General features: G+C 39.5%; 1 protein-coding gene across 3 annotated transcripts in view; it reads right to left on the reverse strand.

Moving 5' to 3' along the window:
• LOC117336793 (tumor protein p53-inducible protein 11-like) overlaps nt 1–25743 on the reverse strand; it is a 241434-nt gene that overhangs the window by 131814 nt on the left and 83877 nt on the right. The window contains exon 1 of one of the 3 annotated variants that reach the window (XM_033897439.1): nt 12889–13193. The exons of 1 other annotated variant lie outside the window; for it this stretch is intronic. In XM_033897439.1, the coding sequence (XP_033753330.1) occupies nt 12889–13103 (215 nt within the window). In that variant the 5' untranslated portion in view covers nt 13104–13193. Of the gene's footprint in view, nt 1–12888; nt 13194–25743 lie in introns of those variants that run through there. One more of the 3 variants, XM_033897438.1, reaches the window with a different exon arrangement.

The raw sequence follows: 25743 nt of genomic DNA on the forward strand, positions 1-25743 counted from the left end.
CCATCATAACTAAAGTTTAGGCACCATATCTCCATAGCAACCATCATAACGAAAGTTTAGGCACCATATCTCCATAGCAACCATCATAACCAAAGTTCACAAACCATATCTCCATAGCAACCATCATAACTAAAGTTCACAAACCATATCTCCAAAGCAACCATCATAACTAAAGTTCACAAACCATATCTCCATAGCAATCATCATAACTAAAGCTAACAAACAATATCTCCATGGAAACCATCATAACTAAAGTTTACACACCATATCTCCATAGCAACCATAATAGTTAAATTTACAAACCATATCTCCATAGAAACCATCATAACTAAAGTTTACAACCATATCTCCATAGCAACCATCATAACTAAAGTTTACAACCATATCTCCATAGCAACCATCGTAACTAAAGTTTACACATCATATCTCCATAGCAACCATCATAGCTTAAGTTTACACACCATATATCCATAGCATCCATCATAACTAAAGTTTACACACCATATCTCCATAGCAACCATCATAACTAAAGTTCACAAACCATATCTCCATAGCAACCATCATAACTAAAGTTTACACACCATATCTCCATAGCAACCATCATAACTAAAGTTTTTGCATCATATCTCCATAGCAACCATCATAACTAAAGTTTACACACCATATCTCAATAGCAACCATCATAACTAAAGTTCACAAACCATATCTCCATAGCACCAGCTACATATTGGTTCTATTCAAAGCTCTATAAAGAAATCTGAAAAAAGACATTGATATGAAAGGTTAAATTATGAATAGACTAAAGGTTATTTGACGTTGTTACTTTAATGGCCATGTTCCAGTAATTTTTAATCAATTATTCAGGGTAATATACAATGTCTATGAACAAAAAGGGGATATAACTCTTACGCAAAAAGTTATACTGTCTCAGGTTAATGTGGCATTTATCCTCAACTCAATTTTATCAAACCTAGAAAAACCTAAGCAGCGCTTTAATTGGATTAAAATAAAAACACCAGAATTGTTTCTGTTATCAAAGAAAATAAATCAATATTAAAGCTCAAACAGATTTTCCAGTATAAAACTCAATAATTGGAAATGTCAACCCTAATAAAACTATACTTTGATTTTGCAACATTACTCCAGATTTTAATGACATTTACTTTCAAATTAGACGAAAATTTATTTACCTATTGCTATAACTTCCATTCCCTTGTCAATGCCCCAGCCCTACAAAGGCAACCTTTTATCAATTACTGGTAATTTATTTTTTTTAATTAAGAAAAAATAAATTAAGCCTAATACATACTCTATTCCCATTACAGTGGATTTATGATAATATAGCCATCAGGTCATTAACTGTTTGCCTTTCTACCATAACAATTGATCTTGTCAATATCAGTTTGATATATAACAGACTGGCTCATTAGCCAGCTAATCTTAACGAAGTCATAACGACACAGATGATTCATATCGGAGTGTAAATTACAAGGCAATGCACAAATTGATTAATAGTTTTAAAGCTTATTGTGATCAAAATGCTTTGCAAATTTCAGGATTTAGAATAATTCCATCTGAAGTTCTGATGGGGAAATTACCTCTGGCTGTTGGAAGCATGGTGTGTGTTGTTGTTTTTGTCGATAAACCTCACTCTCAGAATCGTGACATGAACAAAAGGGTCTAATTTAATGCAGAATTTATGATTTATCTCAGAATTTTTTTTTGCTCTCATTGACACTTTTGATAATCAATTTAAATACAGCCATGGGAAAAAACATTAACCACTGATGATGCCAGAGAGATTGCCCCAAGTGTTACACAACAATTTCTGTGTTGACTACAGTACTTAATGACCCTAAAGAATACAGGGATCTCTGCCACTCTGTATCACACACACAGGACTATCTACCTCTCTGTATCACATACAGGACTCTCTGTATCTCTGTATCACACACACAGGACTCTCTGTATCTCTGTATCACACACACAGGACTCTCTACCTCTCTGTATCACACACAGGACTCTCTACCTCTCTGTATCACACACACAGGACTCTACCTCTCTGTATCACACACAGGACTCTCTGTATCTCTGTATCACACACACAGGACTCTCTGTATCTCTGTATCACACACACAGGACTCTCTACCTCTCTGTATCACACACTGGACTCTCTACCTCTCTGTATCACACACACAGGACTCTCTGTATCTCTGTATCACACACACAGGACTCTCTACCTCTCTGTATCACACACTGGACTCTCTACCTCTCTGTATCACACACACAGGACTCTCTGTATCTCTGTATCACACACATGGCTCTCTACCTCTCTGTATCACACACACAGGACTCTCTGTATCTCTGTATCACACACACAGGACTCTCTACCTCTCTGTATCACACACTGGACTCTCTACCTCTCTGTATCACACACACAGGACTCTCTGTATCTCTGTATCACACACACAGGACTCTCTGTATCTCTGTATCACACACATGGCTCTCTACCTCTCTGTATCACACACACATGACTCTCTACCTCTCTGTATCACACACACAGAACTCTCTACCTCTCTGTATCACACACACAGGACTCTCTACCTCTCTGTATCACACACACAGGACTCTCTATATCTCTGTATCACACACAGGACTCTCTACCTCTCTGTATCACACACAGGACTCTCTACCTCTCTGTATCACACACACAGGACTCTCTACCTCTCTGTATCACACACACAGGACTCTACCTCTCTGTATCACACACAGGACTCTCTACCTCTCTGTATCACACACACAGGACTCTCTACCTCTCTGTATCACACACAGGACTCTCTACCTCTCTGTATCACACACAGGACTCTCTACCTCTCTGTATCACACACACAGGACTCTCTACCTCTCTGTATCACACACAGGACTCTCTACCTCTCTGTATCACACACAGGACTCTACCTCTCTGTATCACACACACAGGACTCTCTACCTCTCTGTATCACACACACAGGACTCTCTACCTCTCTGTATCACACACAGGACTCTACCTCTCTGTATCACACACATGACTCTCTACCTCTCTGTATCACACACAGGACTCTACCTCTCTGTATCACACACACAGGACTCTACCTCTCTGTATCACACACAGGACTCTCTACCTCTCTGTATCACACACAGGACTCTCTACCTCTCTGTATCACACACAGGACTCTCTACCTCTCTGTCTCTCTGTATCACACACAGGACTCTCTACCTCTCTGTATCACACACAGGACTCTCTACCTCCCTGTATCACACACAGGACTCTACCTCTCTGTATCACACACAGGACTCTCTACCCCTCTGTATCACACACAGGACTCTCTACCTCTCTGTATCACACACAGGACTCTCTACCTCTCTGTATCACACACACAGGACACTCTACCTCTCTGTATCACACACACAGGACTCTCTACCTCTCTGTATCACACACAGGACTCTCTACCTCTCTGTATCACACACAGGACTCTCTACCTCTCTGTATCACACACAGGACTCTCTACCTCTCTACCTCTCTGTATCACACACAGGACTCTACCTCTCTGTATCACACACAGGACTCTACCTCTCTGTATCACACACACAGGACTCTCTACCTCTCTGTATCACACACAGGACTCTCTACCTCTCTGTATCACACACAGGACTCTCTACCTCTCTACCTCTCTGTATCACACACAGGACTCTACCTCTCTGTATCACACACAGGGCTCTCTACCTCTCTGTATCACACACAGGACTCTCTACCTCTCTGTATCACACACAGGACTCTCTACCTCTCTGTATCACACACACAGGACTCTCTACCTGTCTGTATCACACACACAGGACTCTACCTCTCTGTATCACACACAGGACTCTACCTCTCTGTATCACACACAGGACTCTACCTCTCTGTATCACACACAGGACTCTACCTCCCTGTATCACACACAGGACTCTACCTCTCTGTTTCACACACAGGACTCTCTACCTCTCTGTATCACACACAGGACTCTCTACCTCTCTGTATCACACACACAGGACTCTCTACCTCTCTGTATCACACACACAGGACTCTCTACCTCTCTGTATCACACACACAGGGCTCTCTACCCCTCTGTATCACACACAGGACTCTCTACCTCTCTGTATCACACACAGGACTCTCTACCTCTCTGTATCACACACAGGACTCTACCTCTCTGTATCACACACAGGACTCTCTACCTCTCTGTATCACACACAGGACTCTACCTCCCTGTATCACACACAGGACTCTACCTCTCTGTATCACACACACAGGACTCTCTACCTCTCTGTATCACACACACAGGACTCTACCTCTCTGTATTACACACACAGGACTCTCTACCTCTCTGTATCACACACACAGGACTCTCTACCTCTCTGTATCACACACACAGGACTCTCTACCTCTCTGTATCACACACACAGAACTCTCTACCGCTCTGTATCACACACAGGACTCTACCTCTCTGTATCACACACAGGACTCTACCTCTCTGTATCACACACAGGACTCTACCTCTCTGTATCACACACAGGACTCTACCTCTCTGTATCACACACACAGGGCTCTCTACCTCTCTGTATCACACACACAGGACTCTCTGTATCTCTGTATCACACACACAGGACTCTCTGTATCTCTGTATCACACACACAGGACCCTCTACCTCTCTGTATCACACACAGGACACTCTACCTCTCTGTATCACACACAGGACTCTACCTCTCTGTATCACACACAGGACTCTCTACCTCTCTGTATCACACACAGGACTCTACCTCTCTGTATCACACACACAGGACTCTACCTCTGTATCACACACAGGACTCTCTACCTCTCTGTATCACACACACAGGACTCTCTACCTCTCTGTATCACACACAGGACACTCTACCTCTCTGTATCACACACAGGGCTCTCTACCTCTCTGTATCACACACAGGACTCTCTACCTCTCTGTATCACACACAGGGCTCTCTACCTCTCTGTATCACACACAGGACTCTCTACCTCTCTGTATCACACACACAGGACTCTACCTCTCTGTATCACACACAGGACTCTCTACCTCTCTGTATCACACACAGGGCTCTCTACCTCTCTGTATCACACACAGGACTTTCTACTTCTCTGTATCACACACACAGAACTCTCTACCTCTCTGTATCACACACAAAGGACTCTCTACCTCTCTGTATCACACACAGGGCTCTCTACCTCTCTGTATCGCACACACAGGACACTCTACCTCTCTGTATCACACACACACAGGACTCTCCACCTCTGTATCACACACACAGGGCTTTCTACTTCTCTGTATCACACACACAGAACTCGCTGTCTCTCTGTATCACACACAGGACTCTCTACCTCTCTGTATCACACACAGGACTCTCTACCTCTCTGTATCACACACAGGGCTCTCTACCTCTCTGTATCACACACACAGGGTTCTCTACCTCTCTGTATCACACACACAGGGTTCTCTACCTCTCTGTATCACACACAGGACTCTCTACCTCTCTGTATCACACACAGGGTTCTCTGTCTCTCTGTATCACACACAGGACTCTCTACCTCTCTGTTTCACACACACAGGACTCTCTACCTCTCTGTATCACACACAGGGCTCTCTACCTCTCTGTATCACACACAGGACTCTCTACCTCTCTGTATCACACACAGGACTTTCTACTTCTCTGTATCACACACACAGGACTCTACCTCTCTGTATCACACACAGGACTTTCTACTTCTCTGTATCACACACACAGAACTCTCTACCTCTCTGTATCACACACAGGACTTTCTACTTCTCTGTATCACACACACAGAACACTCTACCTCTCTGTATCACACACAGAACTCTCTACCTCTCTGTATGACACACAGGACTCTCTACCTCTCTGTATCACACACAGAACTCTCTACCTCTGTATCACACACACAGGACTCTCTACCTCTCTGTATGACACACAGGACTCTCTACCTCTCTGTATCACACACAGGACTCTACCTCTCTGTATCACACACAGGACTCTCTACCTCTCTGTATCACACACAGGACTCTCTACCTATCTGTATCACACACAGGACTTTCTACTTCTCTGTATCACACACACAGGACTCTCTACCTCTCTGTATCACACACAGGACTTTCTACTTCTGTGTATCACACATACAGAACTCTCTACCTCTCTGTATCACACACAGGACTTTCTACTTCTCTGTATCACACACACAGAACTCTCTACCCCTCTGTATCACACACACAGGACTCTCTACCTCTCTGTATCACACACAGGACTCTCTACCTCTCTGTATCTCTGTATCACCCACAGGACTCTCTACCTCTCTGTATCACACACAGGACTCTCTACCTCTCTGTATCACACACAGGACTCTCTACCTCTCTGTATCACACACAGGGCTCTCTACCTCTGTATCACACACAGGACTCTCTACCTCTCTGTATCACACACAGGGCTCTCTACCTCTCTGTATCACACACACAGGACTCTACCTCTCTGTATCACACACAGGGCTTTCTACCTCTCTGTATCACACACATGACTCTCTGTATCTCTGTATCACACACAGGACTCTCTACCTCTCTGTATCACACACACAGGGCTTTCTACCTCTCTGTATCACACACAGGGCTTTCTACCTCTCTATATCACACACAGGACACTCTACCTCTCTGTATCACACACAGGACTCTACCTCTCTGTATCACACACAGGACTCTCTGTCTCTCTGTATCACACACAGGGCTCTCTACCTCTCTGTATCACACACACAGGACACTCTACCTCTCTGTATCACACACAGGACTCTCTACCTCTCTGTATGACACACACAGGACTCTACCTCTCTGTATCACACACACAGGACTCTACCTCTCTGTATCACACACAGGACTCTCTACCTCTCTGTATCACACACAGGACTCTCTACCTCTCTGTATCACACACACAGGACTCTCTACCTCTCTGTATCACACACACAGGACTCTCTACCTCTCTGTATCACACACACACAGGACTCTCTACCTCTCTGTATCACACACACAGGACTCTCTACCTCTCTGTATCACACACACAGGGCTTTCTACCTCTCTGTATCACACACAGGACTCTACCTCTCTGTATCACACACAGGACTCTCTACCTCTCTGTATCACACACACAGGACTCTCTACCTCTCTGTATCACACACAGGACTCTCTACCTCTCTGTATCACACACACAGGGCTCTCTACCTCTCTGTATCACACACAGGACTCTACCTCTCTGTATCACACACAGGACTCTCTGCCTCTCTGTATCACACACAGGACACTCTACCTCTCTGTATCACACACAGGACTCTCTACCTCTCTGTATCACACACAGGACTCTCTACCTCTCTGTATCACACACAGGACTCTCTACCTCTCTGTATCACACACACAGGGCTCTCTACCTCTCTGTATCACACACAGGACTCTCTACCTCTCTGTATCACACACACAGGACTCTCTACCTCTCTGTATCACACACACAGGACTCTCTACCTCTCTGTATCACACACAGGACTCTCTACCTCTCTGTATCACACACACAGGGCTCTCTACCTCTCTGTATCACACACAGGACTCTCTACCTCTCTGTATCACACACACAGGACTCTCTACCTCTCTGTATCACACACACAGGACTCTCTGTATCTCTGTATCACACACACAGGACTCTCTACCTCTCTGTATCACACATACAGGACTCTCTACCTCTCTGTATCACACACAGGACTCTCTACCTCTCTGTATCACACACAGGACTCTCTACCTATCTGTATCACACACACAGGGCTCTCTACCTCTCTGTATCACACACACAGGACTCTCTTTACCTCTCTGTATCACACACACAGGACTCTCTACCTCTCTGTATCACACACACAGGACTCTCTACCTCTCTGTATCACACACAGGACTCTCTACCTCTCTGTATCACACACACAGGACTCTCTTTATCTCTGTATCACACACACAGGACTCTCTACCTCTCTGTATCACACACACAGGACTCTCTACCTCTCTGTATCACACACAGGACTCTCTACCTCTCTGTATCACACACAGGACTCTCTACCTATCTGTATCACACACACAGGACTCTCTACCTCTCTGTATCACACACAGGACTCTCTACCTCTCTGTATCACACACACAGGACTATCTACCTCTCTGTATCACACACACAGGACTATCTACCTCTCTGTATCACACACACAGGACTCTCTACCTCTCTGTATCACACACACAGGACTCTCTACCTCTCTGTATCACACACACAGGGTTCTCTACCTCTCTGTATCACACACACAGGACTCTCTACCTCTCTGTATCACACACACAGGACTCTCTACCCCTCTGTATCACACACACAGGACTCTCTACCTCTCTGTATCACACACAGGACTCTCTACCTCTCTGTCTCTCTGTATCACACACAGGACTCTCTACCTCTCTGTATCTCACACAGGACTCTCTACCTCTCTGTATCACACACAGGACTCTCTACCTCTCTGTATCACACACACAGGACTCTCTACCTCTCTGTATCACACACACAGGACTCTCTACCTCTCTGTATCACACACACAGGACACTCTACCTTTCTGTATCACACACAGGCCACTTTGCCTCTCTGTATCACACACACAGGGCTCTCTACCTCTCTGTATCACACACACAGGGCTCTCTACCTCTCTGTATCACACACAGGACTCTCTACCTCTCTGTATCACACACACAGGTCTCTCTGTCTCTCCGTATCACACACAGGCCACTTTGCCTCTCTGTATCACACCCACAGGACCCTCTGTCTCTCCGTATCACACACAGGCCACTTTGCCTCTCTGTATCACACACACAGGTCTCTCTGTCTCTCCGTATCACACACACAGGTCTCTCTGTCTCTCTGTATCACACACAGGACTCTCCACCTCTCTGTATCACACACAGGACTCTCTACCTCTCTGTATCACACACAGGGCTCTCTACCTCTCTGTATCACACACAGGACTTTCTACTTCTCTGTATCACACACACAGAACTCTCTACCTCTCTGTATCACACACAGGACTCTCTACCTCTCTGTATCACACACACAGGACTCTCTACCTCTCTGTATCACACACACAGGACTCTCTACCTCTCTGTATCACACACACAGGACACTCTACCTTTCTGTATCACACACAGGCCACTTTGCCTCTCTGTATCACACACACAGGGCTCTCTACCTCTCTGTATCACACACACAGGGCTCTCTACCTCTGTATCACACACAGGCCACTTTGCCTCTCTGTATCACACACACAGGGCTCTCTACCTCTCTGTATCACACACACAGGGCTCTCTACCTCTCTGTATCACACACAGGACTCTCTACCTCTCTGTATCACACACACAGGTCTCTCTGTCTCTCCGTATCACACACAGGCCACTTTGCCTCTCTGTATCACACCCACAGGACCCTCTGTCTCTCCGTATCACACACAGGCCACTTTGCCTCTCTGTATCACACACACAGGTCTCTCTGTCTCTCCGTATCACACACACAGGTCTCTCTGTCTCTCTGTATCACACACAGGACTCTCCACCTCTCTGTATCACACACAGGACTCTCTACCTCTCTGTATCACACACACAGGACTCTCTACCTCTCTGTATCACACACACAGGACTCTCTACCTCTCTGTATCACACACACAGGACTTTCTACCTCTCTGTATCACACACAGGACTCTCTACCTCTCTGTATCACACACAGGACTCTCTACCTCTCTGTATCACACACACAGGACTCTCTACCTCTCTGTATCACACACACAGGACTCTCTACCTCTCTGTATCACACACACAGGACTCTCTACCTCTCTGTATCACACACACAGGTCTCTCTGTCTCTCTGTATCACACACAGGACTCTCTACCTCTCTGTATCACACACAGGACTCTCTACCTCTCTGTATCACACACAGGCCACTTTGCCTCTCTGTATCACACACAGGGTCTCTACCTCTCTGTATCACACACACAGGGCTCTCTACCTCTCTGTATCACACACACAGGGCTCTCTACCTCTCTGTATCACACACAGGACTCTCTACCTCTCTGTATCACACACACAGGTCTCTCTGTCTCTCCGTATCACACACAGGCCACTTTGCCTCTCTGTATCACACACACAGGACCCTCTGTCTCTTCGTATCACACACAGGCCACTTTGCCTCTCTGTGCTCTGTGCCTCTACTTAATGCTCTATGAACTAAGGATAAAAACTTTGGGCCTCAAAATTCCAAATGCAAGCTTCAAAAGTGATGCACATATTACAATGCCAGTGTAATAAAGTTTGAATGTATTTTTTCAACTGAACCATCTCATATTTCTGTGATAGAGGGAAGAAAAAAACAATATTTATCCTGCAGTTTGCCCAGGAGGCCAATCATTTTTGACTTGGGGTGTGGCTGCAGTTATAGATGGACAATAAATTAATATCTGTAAACTTTTTACTGAGCTACAACACTGATGGACGGGCTTATTACCAGACATGGGCTGACTGCCAGATGTACAGTGAAATATATAGTGAGTATTCAAATACTCAGAAACATCAGCATCTTCCAGTTATTTAAACAACTTTTTTATAATATGTTTACATTTTAAATGAAAACCAAACAAATTCAGCTGTAAATTTTTAGTGGTCAGCTGAATTCAATCTAACACTGAATGGACCTCATCACACATCATTTGTTATCAAAATACACTCCTTCGTTGAACTTAAATAACCCTGAATCATTTATTTGAAGGATCCGGACACGACCTTCACACAGCCAGCCTCAAAACATTTTCAGGATTCTATGGAACACTACCGGTGTCATTCATAGAGACCTAAACAACTGCTGTGTTGGTGACAGGTATTACAGCCTCAAAACATTTTCAGGATTCTATGGAACACTACCGGTGTCATTCATAGAGACCTAAACAACTGCTGTGTTGGTGACAGGTATTACATATCTATCACCTGTGATGATAGAATATATTTCTAATGTAGCACAATGAAAATGTATCAATTAAATAGGTCGAGAGTCTCTTGTAAGGTCATCACTTTCCAGCATGTATGATGGCTTTTATTTGTACAGCTGTGAAAACATCCCGAAATAACACAATCCATCATAGTAGTACTTCCCAGCATATGCTGGTTATAATTTGTACAGCTTGGTTATGCTGGAGTAGCTATGGTTAAAACATCCTGGAATATGTCTATTACAGAAGTACTTCCCAGCATATGATGACAACCATTTTTGTACAGCTACATATACAGAACCATTTGGGGTAAGGTCCCCAGGATTAGGCAAGGGGACAGTTATTCCTAGGAATACTTCCCGGAACATGATGGTACATATTTATGTAACTTAGTATACTGGAGTAACAAAAAATTAAAAATCTCCTTAATAAGACAATTAGCCAGTCCATCATTATGCAATTAGGCAGACAATATCCCCAGTCCAATGAGTAAACTATCATAATTGCTGGTATCCATTTCCACAGCTACATTGACAAAGATTAGGCTCAGATATTTTATCTAACTATACAATACATGGTACTGATAACCAAGGGTATAGGTTTCAAACAAGACCTTCTCGATCGGACAACAGGACTAAACAATATTTGATCTGGCATCCTGGTTCTGTTCCGTCGTGTTCAATTATATTTACATGAACAAAGTCGGTGAAGCAAACAAAAGTAACATGTAAACCAGAAGACAGGAAATCACAGACAATCAGTTAATACAGGGAAACACTTAGGATATTAACTGTCTCTTTAGCGCCTCGACAGAAAGTTAATTAGTCTAACATGTTAGCTAATTTCTATAGCAATCAATAAAAATACTAAAAATTGATTAGTCCAACATGTTAGCTAATTTCTAGAAATCAATAAAAATACTCTCACAAGTGTACCTAACTGTCAAGTGTACCTAAATGTCAAGTGTACCTAACTGTCAAGTGTACCTAACTGTCAAGTATACCTAACTGTCAAGTATACCTAACTGTCATGGTTTAGCCATATAAAACTTCTAGAGTCAAGTCTGTTGGGTATCTCAGCCATCAGCTACATCCCCATCAAGGCCTATGTAGGAAAGTGGACTATGTGTTGGTCTTTAGTTGGGAGGTTTCTGGTTCGAGTCCCAGTCTGGGCCCGAAAACATACTTTTTTTAATGTACTGAAATTTTAGCACAATTCTGAATTTTAACAGATTAGCCCATTCGTGAATTGGCGCTCAAAAATTATTTTATATGGAATCAGTGTATAGAAAGTGCAATTAGCTCAAGCATGATTTAGTGTAATTCGTTAAGAGTCAAAAGTGCTAAAATAACAAAACCGCAAAAATATGTACATTTACTGTAATTTGATTGCAAGGATGAATGTTGGTCAAACTTCTGACACATTTTCAGTCCCCAGTATTTTTGTGGCAATAAACCCCATGTCTTGGAATTAACTTTGTAAACAGCACGGACAATTTAAATGCTGGGTGCACAGTAACATGCAATATGTTCTCACCAACATCATTTTTTAAACTAGTTATAACTGTTTTCTGACATAAAGAACAAGACTGCACCAGTAGCATGTCTCTGGTTTGGAGAGAAACACCCGATGATTCAAACAATGATTTCTCCCAAAGGAACGGAATCATTAAGTGAAAAAATGGTCAATTTTAAAAACGATCTCACAATGTTAATGCTATAACATTATCAAAGGTAATAAATAAAATCAGACTTACTTCTCCAGTTTGTGTAGGTGTGGCATCCTACGAGTGGGCTGTGGCTGTGTGGTGCTGCCCCCCGGGGAATGTCCCCCGGCCCCCGAGGATCGGGTCAGGGGCGAGTCACCACTTCCTGAAGCTTCCTCCTTGATCAGGGAAGACTTACTAGAATCCTTGATAATATTGCCCAAGATCTTTTCAGCTTTAGATTCACTCATCTTGTTGTTATCCATATTTAATTTTGGTTAAACACACTTTAACAAATAAAAAATTTCAACAACTGAAATGTAGACTGATAATTCAAATCCAAACAGAAAGGATTTGTTCAGTATGAATGTAGTATCAGAGTTACTAATTGAGAAATCACAGTTTTTCACACGATAAATAATCACAGATCCAGAATAATCAGCATTTCACACCATACTCACGGATACTGTTTTAAGGCTTTCACAACCTTCCCACACAAATTTCCAATAATATGAATCCAGAACAGATCACAAGAGAAAAGCCTCCTGCTTCAACTTGAGCCACACACTGTTGTATGCTATTGAATTTTGTCAATGAAAACCAAAAACACCAGTTTGATCCCGGAAATCTTCCTTTAGGGCTTTATTTTTACTTAATTTGCTTCATGCAGAATCGGCAGTACTATTTTTCCTAATATTTATCTCTCGTAAAGCTGATAGGTCTTTCTCCGTTACAGAACAAGAGACCACTGACAGCAAGTATGGGCACCTTTCCCCTGTGACAAACCACCTGAGTCAGGCTCTCCGATAACGTAGTCCGAGGACATTCCCTGGCTGCGATCGGTTAGCCTCATTCCTATGGGAGAACCTGTATGCCATATACCCAGCAGTGATGACGGCACAAGGACAACTTTCTACTATGTGTTTACTTGAATAAATACGATGTTATAACCATAGGCTAATGAAGCCACACTACCGCCGTCTTGATAGAGTTTGTATAGGTGCCTATGAGCTCTCCAACCAACATTATAGGTATACACTTGAGTTTATATTGCAGTCTGTCTCTGAAGCCACAACTCCACGAGTGAGGCGAGAATACAGAGAGAAAAAAAATCTGACTGGATGATTGTCCTGGTTCATTTGACATTAGCATGGTGACAACCTCCAATCAGTTTTCATCGTGTCCAATTAATCAAAGCAAGTCAATTAAATTTAATGGAAGAGACTCCGTGTGATCCTGGGTAATTAATGGTCGATAAGATGCAATTATACCGAACATGTGCTGTAATCATGTATACTACAATTCAACCTCCATCATGATTTTCAAATAATCAAAGACTTTCAATACATTTCAGATATCTAAATATTTTTGTCCTTTTATAAGATCAGGGATACCTTTTAGCGGCATCAACTACTTCAAGCATCTTGTAACAACAGCTGCTGGACCACACATATTTATTTATTATTGCAATATATATATAATATAATAATATTATATATGATATAATATAATATTATTATGGTTTTCAAAACAATATATCTTACTTATAATTCTTATCAAACCTAAACGGACATTTTGGCCCGACTTGAGTTGCATCTGTAAAGCCAGTGATTAAATTTATAATGTTCTTGGGTAAAAAAATAAATTTCAACTTTTTAACCAGAATTTATGCTGATTGTACTGGTAAAGTTTTACATCAAAAAATCTAAATCAACTTTAAATGGATGCATCATGTTTGAGCATGACATTTACCATGAATCTGTGCAACACAATTTGAGATAAAAGTGAAACACAACATTTGCCGCATATAACATTAAATCAGATCCAAATCAAAATTAACGAGCTGTATAGGGCGTGCTATAGATTCACAGGTGGGGAAATTGATTTCTGAATTGCTTATTGATTAATAACCAGTTGTAACTGCAGGGCAGGTTTGTGGGATGACGATTTGAACTAGACAAATACATGTCTGACATGTGACAGAATGCTGTAGAGTTTAATTGATCAATGTATCATCAGTGTTGATGATATTTCTTTGTTATCAATATGTTATCATTATGATATCAATGTTATCAATACGTTATAAACATGTTATCGATATGTTATCAATATGTTATCAATATATTATCAATATGTTATCAATGTTATCAATACATTATCAATATGTTATCAATACGTTATCAATATGTTATCAACATGTTATCAATATATTATCAATATGTTATCAATATGTTATCAATACGTTATCAACATGTTATCAATATATTATCAATATGTTATCAATACGTTATCAATATGTTATCAACATGTTATCAATGTTATCAATACATTATCAATATGTTATCAATACGTTATCAATATGTTATCAACATGTTATCAATATATTATCAATATGTTATCAATATGTTATCAATACGTTATCAATATGTTATCAATACATTATCAATATGTTATCAATACGTTATCAATATGTTATCAATATATTATCAATATGTTATCAATATGTTATCAATGTTATCAATATATTATCAATACGTTATCAATATGTAATCAATGTATTATCAATATATTATCAATATATTATCAATATGTTATCAATACGTTATCAATATGTTATCAATACATTATCAATATATTATCAATATGTTATCAATATGTTATCAATACATTATCAATATGTTATCAATACGTTATCAATATGTTATCAATATATTATCAATACGTTATCAATATGTAATCAATGTATTATCAATGTTATCAATACGTTATCAATATGTTATCAATATGTTATCAATACTTTATCAATGTTACCAATGTTATCAATACGTTATCAATGTAATCAATACGTTATCAATATGTTATCAATGTTACCAATGTTATCAAAACGTTATCAATATGTTATCAATATGTTATCAATACACTATCAATGTTATTAATACATTACCAATACAATACATTATATTTACTTATGTAGTCACTATATACTGTTAACAATCTAGTTTATCGTGGTAACTATGTCTGTAGTACTGTTAACAGTCTAGTACATCACGGTAACTAAGTCTGTAGTACTGTTAACAATCTAGTACATCGTGGTAACTAAGTCTGTAGTACTGTTAACAGTCTAGTACATCGTGGTAACTAAGTCTGTAGTACTGTTAACAGTCTAGTTCATCATGGTAACTAAGTCTGTAGTACTGTTAACAATCTAGTTTATCGTGGTAACTATGTCTGTAGTACTGTTAACAGTCTAGTACATCGTGGTAACTAAGTCTGTAGTACTGTTAACAGTCTAGTACATCACGGTAACTAAGTCTGTAGTACTGTTAACAGTCTAGTTCATCACGGTAACTAAGTCTGTAGTACTGTTAACAGTCTAGTACATCATGGTAACTAAGTCTGTAGTACTGTTAACAGTCTAGTTCATCACGGTAACTAAGTCTGTAGTACTGTTAACAGTCTAGTACATCACGGTAACTAAGTCTGTAGTACTGTTAACAGTCTAGTTCATCACGGTAACTAAGTCTGTAGTACTGTTAACAGTCTAGTACATCACGGTAACTAAGTCTGTAGTACTGTTAACAGTCTAGTTCATCACGGTAACTAAGTCTGTAGTACTGTTAACAGTCCAGTACATCACGGTAACTAAGTCTGTAGTACTGTTAACAGTCCAGTACATCATGGTTACTAAGTCTGTAGTACTGTTAACAGTCTAGTACATCATGGTTACTAAGTCTGTAGTACTGTTAACAGTCTAGTACATCATGGTAACTAAGTCTGTAGTACTGTTAACAGTCTAGTACATCACGGTAACTAAGTCTGTAGTACTGTTAACAGTCTAGTTCATCGTGGTAACTAAGTCTGTAGTACTGTTAACAGTCTAGTACATCGTGGTAACTAAGTCTGTAGTACTGTTAACAGTCTAGTACATCATGGTAACTAAGTCTGTAGTACTGTTAACAGTCTAGTACATCACGGTAACTAAGTCTGTAGTACTGTTAACAGTCTAGTTCATCATGGTAACTAAGTCTGTAGTACTGTTAACAGTCTAGTACGTCATGGTAACTAAGTCTGTAGTACTGTTAACAGTCTAGTACATCATGGTAACTAAGTTTGTAGTACTGTTAACAGTCTAGTACATCATGGTAACTAAGTCTGTAGTGAGACCCCAAGAGACACAGGTGTCCCCAGACCTCCCTATAAACGTAGAGAAAGCTGGCTGGTGATAATTGATACATGTATGACATCTTGGATACACGCCTCAGCAGGGTGATAAAGGAGTTAATTGCGTCATTTCAGCCTCAATGATTCATTAGCCAGGTTAAAAAAAAAAATATGTCTGATTGCATATTAGCTATATATATTTTTATGTCTGATCGTATAATAACGATACATTTTTATGTCTGATCGTGTATTAACGATACATTTTTATGTCTGACTGACAGACTGACTAAAGGATAACAAGGCCATGGAAGAGGAGTGATATTCCCAGCCTTCATTGTAATGTTTGATACTGGTTGGCTGTAAATACATTCACAACTAAAGCAACAAGAGGCACATGGGGCCTTAATGGTAATCTGACTTTCAAGACCCTACTTACGATTAAAATATTATCATTGTAATCCTGTTATCATGTGGCCATCTTGGATTTCTGACAGGCCCATTTATGGATGACAACAGATAACACAAACATGATGTCTATTGGCCCTTCAGGTCAGATGACCTCAAAAAAACAAGCATACCAAGTACTGTTTAAACAATACATGTATCCTACAGGCTATCGCTAAAAATAGTAACAGTGACCTTGACCTTGAAACAAAAATCCTACAACTCAAACTTGATATGTTGCTATACTCATACTGAAGTTACATATCAACTTTTAATTACCAACATAAACTAAGTGGACGGACAGACGTCAGACAGAAAGGGGAGGAATCCCATGGTCCCCCTTATTTCACCAGTAGGGGACTAAGAAGCATATTGAGTATTTTTTAAGCAATACATGTCCCCTACCTGTCTTTGCCAGCTGTTACACTAATGATTTTAAAAGAAAATTCTCCAAAATATTATGATCCTTTATAATTGTGTGAACTTTGACCAAGATCACTGAAGGAATGAAGCTGCTAAGAGAGTGCTTACAATGGATTTTCTAAAAATAGTTAAGATGTGACCTTGACCCAACAATTGTGAAACTCAACTTGTCCAAGATTTTTTAGCCCATTATAATTGTGTGAAGTTTTATCAAAATCTCTCAGGTAATGAAGTTGCTAGAGCGTTGTCGAAGGATTTTCTAAAAATAGTAATTGTGACATTGACCTTGACCCAACAATTGTGAAACTCAACTTGTTCAAGATATTTTAGTCATAACTGAGTGAAGTTTTATCAAAATTCCTTAAGGAATGAAGCCGCTAGAGTGCTATTGAAGGATTTTATAAAAATAGTAATCTTGACCATAACCCAACAATTCTGCAAAACTCAAATAAGTTCACTCATTATTGTCTGAAGTTTGATCAAAATCCCTCAAGGAATGAAGCTGCTAAAGTGCTCACAAACTTTGGAGGTCCGTACATACTTAACAGACAGAGAGAAAAACTATAGTCACCACCGGTTTCACCAGCAGGGGACTTAATATCAAATGGAAACTTTTTTTAAAAGTCTCCAAAAGAGTTCTAATTTAAAAAGCTTCTGACAACATCTACAAAGGCCTAAGCCATCAGAAACAGCAGCAGTGCTGTGTATTAAAGACAGTGTCTGATATGGCACTGTTACAATATTGGTTTTCCAGTCGAACGGCTTCACAGATCATTTTGAATGTCCAATACCATGTTGATAGTATAGCCACAATGTTTCCTTGATACCTCAAATGAAAATGTTTAAAGACAATTCTGTTTGAAAACAGCATGAACTTCAGTTTCTCTCAGATAGTTTATCATGCTGTGTCGCCCTGTCATCTGCTTGTGATCATCAAACCAAAAGACATGTTTGTTTTGCTAAAGCGGTCTGTTTTTGCTAATATTTTTTAGCTGTTATTATTGAACAACAATATCAAACAAAGAGCATATTGACCAAATTTAATGTATTAACTATCACACAGTTCCAATATTAAGCTTCAGACTACAGAACACATTTTCCAATTTTTACCAGATCAAATTTGCTTTAAGTTCTTTTGCACTATGTCAGTAAATTATCATGACTCCAGGCCTTTCAGCTCTATATAAGAAGACATTTGATATTTTTCGATAAATTGAACCCTTTTGATATCTGTTACATGCCTCAAGATGATTATTTTTACCAACTTTCTAGAACATGATTTATTCCAGATACTTCCATAATGTCATGCTCCATTGTTTTCAGTTCCATCAAAAAAACGACCTTGAACTTCAATATTGCATGGTCTATGTCATTGTTTCTTTGAACTTTACAGCACTTCATGGCAACAAATTATTGATAATCCTAACTCAATAGACCTTGAAAACTTTAAAATTGCCGGCAATGATGAATATTTTGGAAAAGGTATGAGGAATGTGACCGACTTAATTAAGTTAATACTTTCCTTTTGCAGATATCAGGGTCAAAAATGCTGATTACTACTTGTATTTCATAAACACCATCAGAAACCAATTGCAGCATAATGCTTAGCACCGTCAGAAACCAATCTCAGCATAATGCTTAGCACTGTCAGAAACCAATCACAGCATAATGCTTAGCATCTTTGGAAACCAATCGCGACATAATGCTTAGCACCATCAGAAACCAATCGCAGCATAATGCTTAGCACCATCAGAAACCAATCGCGGCATAATGCTTAGCACCATCAGAAACCAATCGCAGCATAATGCATAGCACTATCAGAAACCAATCACAGCATAATGCTTAGCACCTTCAGAAACCAATCGCAGCTGTCAGAAACCAATCGCAGCTGTCAGAAACCAATCGCAACATAATGCTTAGCATTGTCAGAAACCAATCGCAGCATAATGCTTAGCATTGTCAGAAACAAATCGCAGCTGTCAGAAACCAATCGCAGCATAATGCTAAGCATCGTTAGAAACCAATCGCAGCATAATGCTAAGCATCGTCAGAAACCAATCGCAGTAAAATGCTTAGCGTCGTCAGAAACCAATCGCAGCATAATGCTTAGCATCGTCAGAAAGGAATCGCAGCATAATGCTTAGCATTGTCAGAAACCAATCGCAGCATAATGCTAAGCATCGTCAGAAACCAATCACAGCATAATGCTTAGCATCGTCAGAAACCAATCACAGCATAATGCTTAGCATCGTCAGAAACCAATCGCAGCATAATGCTTAGCATTGTCAGAAACCAATCGCAGCTGTCAGAAACCAATTGCAGCATAATGCTAAGCATCGTCAGAAACCAATCACAGCATAATGCTTAGCATCGTCAGAAACCAATCGCAGCATAATGCTTAGCATTGTCAGAAACCAATCGCAGCTGTCAGAAACCAATTGCAGCATTATGCCTAGCATCGTCAGAAACCAATCGCAGCATAATGCTTAGCATTGTCAGAAACCTGGCAATCGCAGCTGTCAGAAACCAATCGCAGCATAATGCTTAGCACCATCAGCAACCAATCGCAGCATAGATCTTGGCACCATCAGAAACCAATCGCAGCATAATGCTTAGCATCGTCAGAAACCAATTGCAGCATAATGCCTAGCATCGTCAGAAACCAATCGCAGCATAATGCTTAGCATTGTCAGAAACCAATCGCAGCTGTCAGAAACCAATCGCAGCATAATGCTTAGCACCATCAGCAACCAATCGCAGCATAGAGCTTGGCACCATCAGAAACCAATCACAGCATAATGCTAAGCATCGTCAGAAACCAATTGCAGCATAATGCTTAGCACTGTCAGAAACCAATCGTAGAATAATGCTTAGCACCGTCAGCAACCAATCGCAGAATAATGCTTAGCACCTTCAGAAACCAATTGCAGCATAATGCTTAGCACCATCAGAAACCAATTGCAGCATAATGCTTAGCACTGTCAGAAACCAATCACAGCATAATGCTTAGCATCTTTGGAAACCAATCACAGCATAATGCTTAGCATCTTTGGAAACCAATCGCGGCATAATGCTTAGCATCTTTGGAAACCAATCGCAGTATAATTCTTAGCACTGAGACTTAAAATTACCAGAAAGTTAACAATACCAACATCCGTCTCGAGTTCAGAGATTTCAGGTTTGAATCTAGACCGAATGCCAATGCATTCCCTCCTCGATCCATTTCCAATTACATATCTAATTATTGTGCACAAGAGGTGTTATGATAAGCAAAAATAAACATAGAATTCGCTTAAATCATAATATTTTGAGAAGATGTTGCTATGATAACGCAGCGTGAATCAGTCTGAATTAGGAATTCAGCAAAACTCATGACACACTAACATCTAACATACAATAACTCCCCTAGGCTATATGACAATGTAAAAATTGTTTCCTTGGTGAAAATCAATCGTGATAATTATGATGAAAGAAAAACATTTCCGATTTTTCAAGAATTTAGGTCTATAAGAGCAAAGCATGACGCACACCATCAATTCCTGTCGGAAAACAAAAATGTACGTAGGACTGATAGCCGATAAGTGGAGCTGACGATGTCGTTTGAACATCAAGGTAGATTTCTGTGATAGCTAGCAGCTAATCATTGGGAGATGAATGTTTTATGAGAATTTTTTTTTTTTCTTCAATTTTCACAGCTTTTTATTTTCTGATCCAGTATGACTAAAATATCTTACCTAAACATAATGCAAACATCTTCATTTTTTTTTTATTAAATGTAAAGGATGCATATTGCAATACCTGGATGCTGATCAACGCGATATGAAATTAATTATCAAATTGTTATCTCGCTAACAATCATTATCAACGCGATATGAAATTAATTATCAAATTGTTCATGATTCTAACAGTGTCTAGTCCATGTCCATAACCGTAATCAAATTAATTTTACCAATATGATATTGTAATTTATATCTTCAAAGGCCTAAATGATAATTTGCAATTCACAACAATACATGGATTCAAATACAGGATTTTTTCATCAAAGTAAGGCTATTCTTTTGACCAAATCTAAATGTTAAAGCCCAGCACGTCAGGATTAGGAAGGAGATGTAAACATTGCTCCGGGTCACATCAAAGATATTCAGATTAGTGGAAGTGTTTAATGAACTGGTACATTATAACGAGATCTCTTTTTGAAATGAAAAATCCTGTAAAATGATTGCTAGGAGGTATTATAACTCTCTACAACCTGATAATTTTTCCACATGGACAGCCTGATATGATCAATATCTTTAGGAATCTGATCAAGCTAGTTAAGGGAACAGGTCTTTGTGGCTTGAGCAGTGTAAAATATGGCCTCTGTCACTCAGCTGCCAAAGCATTAATTGCTGCTTCGGTTATGTTGGTAGAGCCTGATAATTCATCGCACCAAAGACATGGGTTCAATTCCCATCAAATCATGTTGTTTTCTCTGTTCTTTCACTCTTAAAGAACCAACAACAACCTTCTTTGTCCCTGTTCTTTCACTCTTAAAGAACCACCAACAATCTTCTTTTTCTCTGTTCTTTCACTCTTAAAGAACCAACAACCTTCTTTGTTCCTGTTCTTTCACTCTTAAAGAACCACCAACAATCTTCTTTTTCCCTGTTCTTTCACTCTTAAAGAACCACCAACAACCTTCTTTTTCCCTGTTCTTTCACTCATAAAGAACCAACAACCTTCTTTGTTCCTGTTCTTTCACTCATAAAGAACCAACAACCTTCTTTGTTCCTGTTCTTTCACTCATAAAGAACCACCACTAACCTTATTTTTCCCTGTTTTTTTCACTCTTAAATAACCACCAACAACCTTCTTTTTCACTGTTCTTTCACTCTTAAAGAACAACCAACAACCTTCTTTTCCCCTGTTCTTTTACTCTTAAAGAACCACCAACATGCTTCTAAGTCAGTCTGATAAACAAATATATAAACATCTTTATGTTAAGAAGGGGTGTCTAAGTATATACCTAGGTAATTATGGCTGAAATGCCCTCATCACATCGTTTTGATGGTGAATCTCTTACCAGATTCCTTTGACAACAGCGCCATGCCTTATAAGTGATACGGCCACCAATATCTATCGCTATTCAGTAGAATTACCAACAAATGCCAGTCACCTACATTATTTGACATTGAGGCATTACCATATATTGCCCCCTATTGGCTTATTGAAGAATAAGTACTTAAATAGTAAGCCTGTTTCTGATGCTTATACAGGCAATAGAGAAGTGAGGTCAATCTCCTTGCAATCTATATGTATATTACAAATCCAGTACGCCTTTAAAGTACAAACGACATCACATGTTTAAGGAATACACTTTCCCTATCGTGAAATACATCAATTTCTCTGTCTATCTCGTGACGTTTCTTGTTTTTCTATGGGAAAATTGCTTATAGTTACAGACTTATTCCTTTTCACAAATCATGCACTGAGCGATATATGTTTCGTTTACAAAGTCACATAATGATGATCAACAGACTGCATTCAACCCATCAGTCCTGTTTCGCCGGTCCCCAGGTATAGCACGGGGTTGATGTATTGGACTGGTCGTGGAGATCCCTGATGGACACAGTGGAAGTGTTAACTTGTAACCTCGACTGTTTATCTGTACCACTCTCAGGTCTAACACGTCAATTACTTCTCGGCATGTTTACGCTACAAATCACAATACCCACAGACCATGTGATGGCTTTTATGGTAATAGCTAGGTAGGTTCAGGGATCGGGAGGATGCACTGAGTCTCGTTAACAATAACATATTCTTTTAGAGTTCTGAATTGTTTGACAGAAAACTGTTGCTTTAACAGCAATGTCCAGTGTCTGGTAAGGTGGACATTTTTTTTTTTGCCCAAACATCATTTGAAACGCAATATACCCATTAGTCCAAATAAGACTAGGTTGTGTGAAATTCCTGTTACATTAATATCACCGCTGCTACAGAGGCTGGGAATATCCTAGAGCACAATACATAATCAAAAATGTTTATAATACCTGTAGCCTTGGGTTCAACCTCAGTGGAGCTGTCTAGAATTACCTCTATAGCTACATACATGCATAACTATAAATATCTGAAGTTTCTGCTAACAAAATGTCTATTTTATTTATTTTACAACAATTGTGAAATGTAAACTTTATTTATTTTACAACTATTGCGATCAAGAAGACAAATAAATTGTTGCATATGCTAGATATAGCAATGTGCACTGATGCTAATGTCAGTCTTGTTCTGAAGCTACAGGCAGTTTTTTTATTTCTTTGGTAACTAGTGTTAAATATAGTGTGCAGCAACTGTATAAACACTTCCAGCTACCGTATTTGACCTAATAAGGGCGCAGGGCGTGGGTAATTGACAGTGGGGGCGCCCTTATTAAGATTAGTTATTCTGAAGTTTTATGAAACAGACTATACCTTATAGCAGAATACCCAAGGTTGTGGAACGGTAAAATATTCAGTCATAAAAATATTCCAGATGAAGATATATATAGCTATTCATTATCATATATTAAGCTTAAACATCACTTGAATACTCCTGTAAACTTGTAAACCATGCCAGCTGATCTTTAGACCAGAGAATGTGTGTTCCACCATTTATGTTCAAATGGAACTCTTTTGTGTTCTATTTATAGAAACAGGTGATTTCCCAGATCATATCAGACATCGTTTTCTTTGACCTAATAATTGATTTACAATGTCTTTTACTAGCTTTCTGTTCTGAACAAAAGTTATTTATCAACAAGAATGAAGTCTTTACTTTATCTTCAAATAAAAATGGTAAGTTATTATTTGTATGTGTGTTTAGTTTTGGGTGCTCTTTGCACTGACAAGTCATCTGTAGCCTATAGGAATACACAAAATGTGGCGAAAACATGTGTTCCAGTTACTTAATTTGCTGAAGAAAATTGAACACATAAAGTAGCAAAATATTTCACATGAATTATTACTTTTGAACACCATTTTGACACTCAGTCAAAGATTTATTTCCTTGAAAAAAGGTAGGGGCGCGCTTATTAGGTCAAATACGGACCCCTGACCTTGAATGTAGGTCAAGGTCATTCAACAAACTTGGTAGCTCTTCCCCTCATCATGCTACAGGCCAAATATTAGGTCTTTGGTCCTTTTTGCGAATGAGAAGAGGTTGCTTAAAACAGTGATGAGAGATGCTGAATATCAAAATGTCTGAAATCCAAATTTTTTGTGTGTTTTCTATGATGAAATATCAAAATTAATATTACAGCCAACACGGGAAAAAAGTCAGAAATCAGACTTTTATCTGAAAATTCTCATGCTTGTTAAAGAAATGTTGACACTAGATGGACAGACAAAGGTCATTGCACTACCGTAAATAAGCTCACTTGCCCTGTTGGCAGAGAAGCTACAAACATTTCTGAGAAATAATGGTTTCAAACTTCAATGTATCAAAATTCAAATGAACAGAAATTGGCATCTCTTCTTGTACATAAAATGCCAGATATTTCTCCAACACAGACAGCATCAGGCGTATAGAAACACGGTATATCAAACATCCATCAGGGATTCCTTTGGGCTTTTTTTGATAAGAGATTTATGGCCTGTAGACTTGATAATACAATTAGATTGATCACACAAGTTACAAATCACAAGACATGTTAGACTTTCATCTCATTAATTTTCCAAAATGAATTTTTTTTTTTTTAAATCTTCAAATACTACCTCAATTACCACCGAAACCTGTATTAACTGGTTTAAGACAATTGTAAGATCAACTGATTTAAAATCTAATTTATAGCATTCTAGGAATTTTTAATCCAAGAATTTCAATGGTTTTTTTTTTTTTTTTTTTTACTTGAAGATTCTGAATTGT

This window comes from Pecten maximus, chromosome 10 (genome assembly GCF_902652985.1).
Source record: "Pecten maximus chromosome 10, xPecMax1.1, whole genome shotgun sequence".
In the NCBI taxonomy this organism is placed as follows: Eukaryota; Metazoa; Mollusca; class Bivalvia; order Pectinida; family Pectinidae; genus Pecten; species Pecten maximus.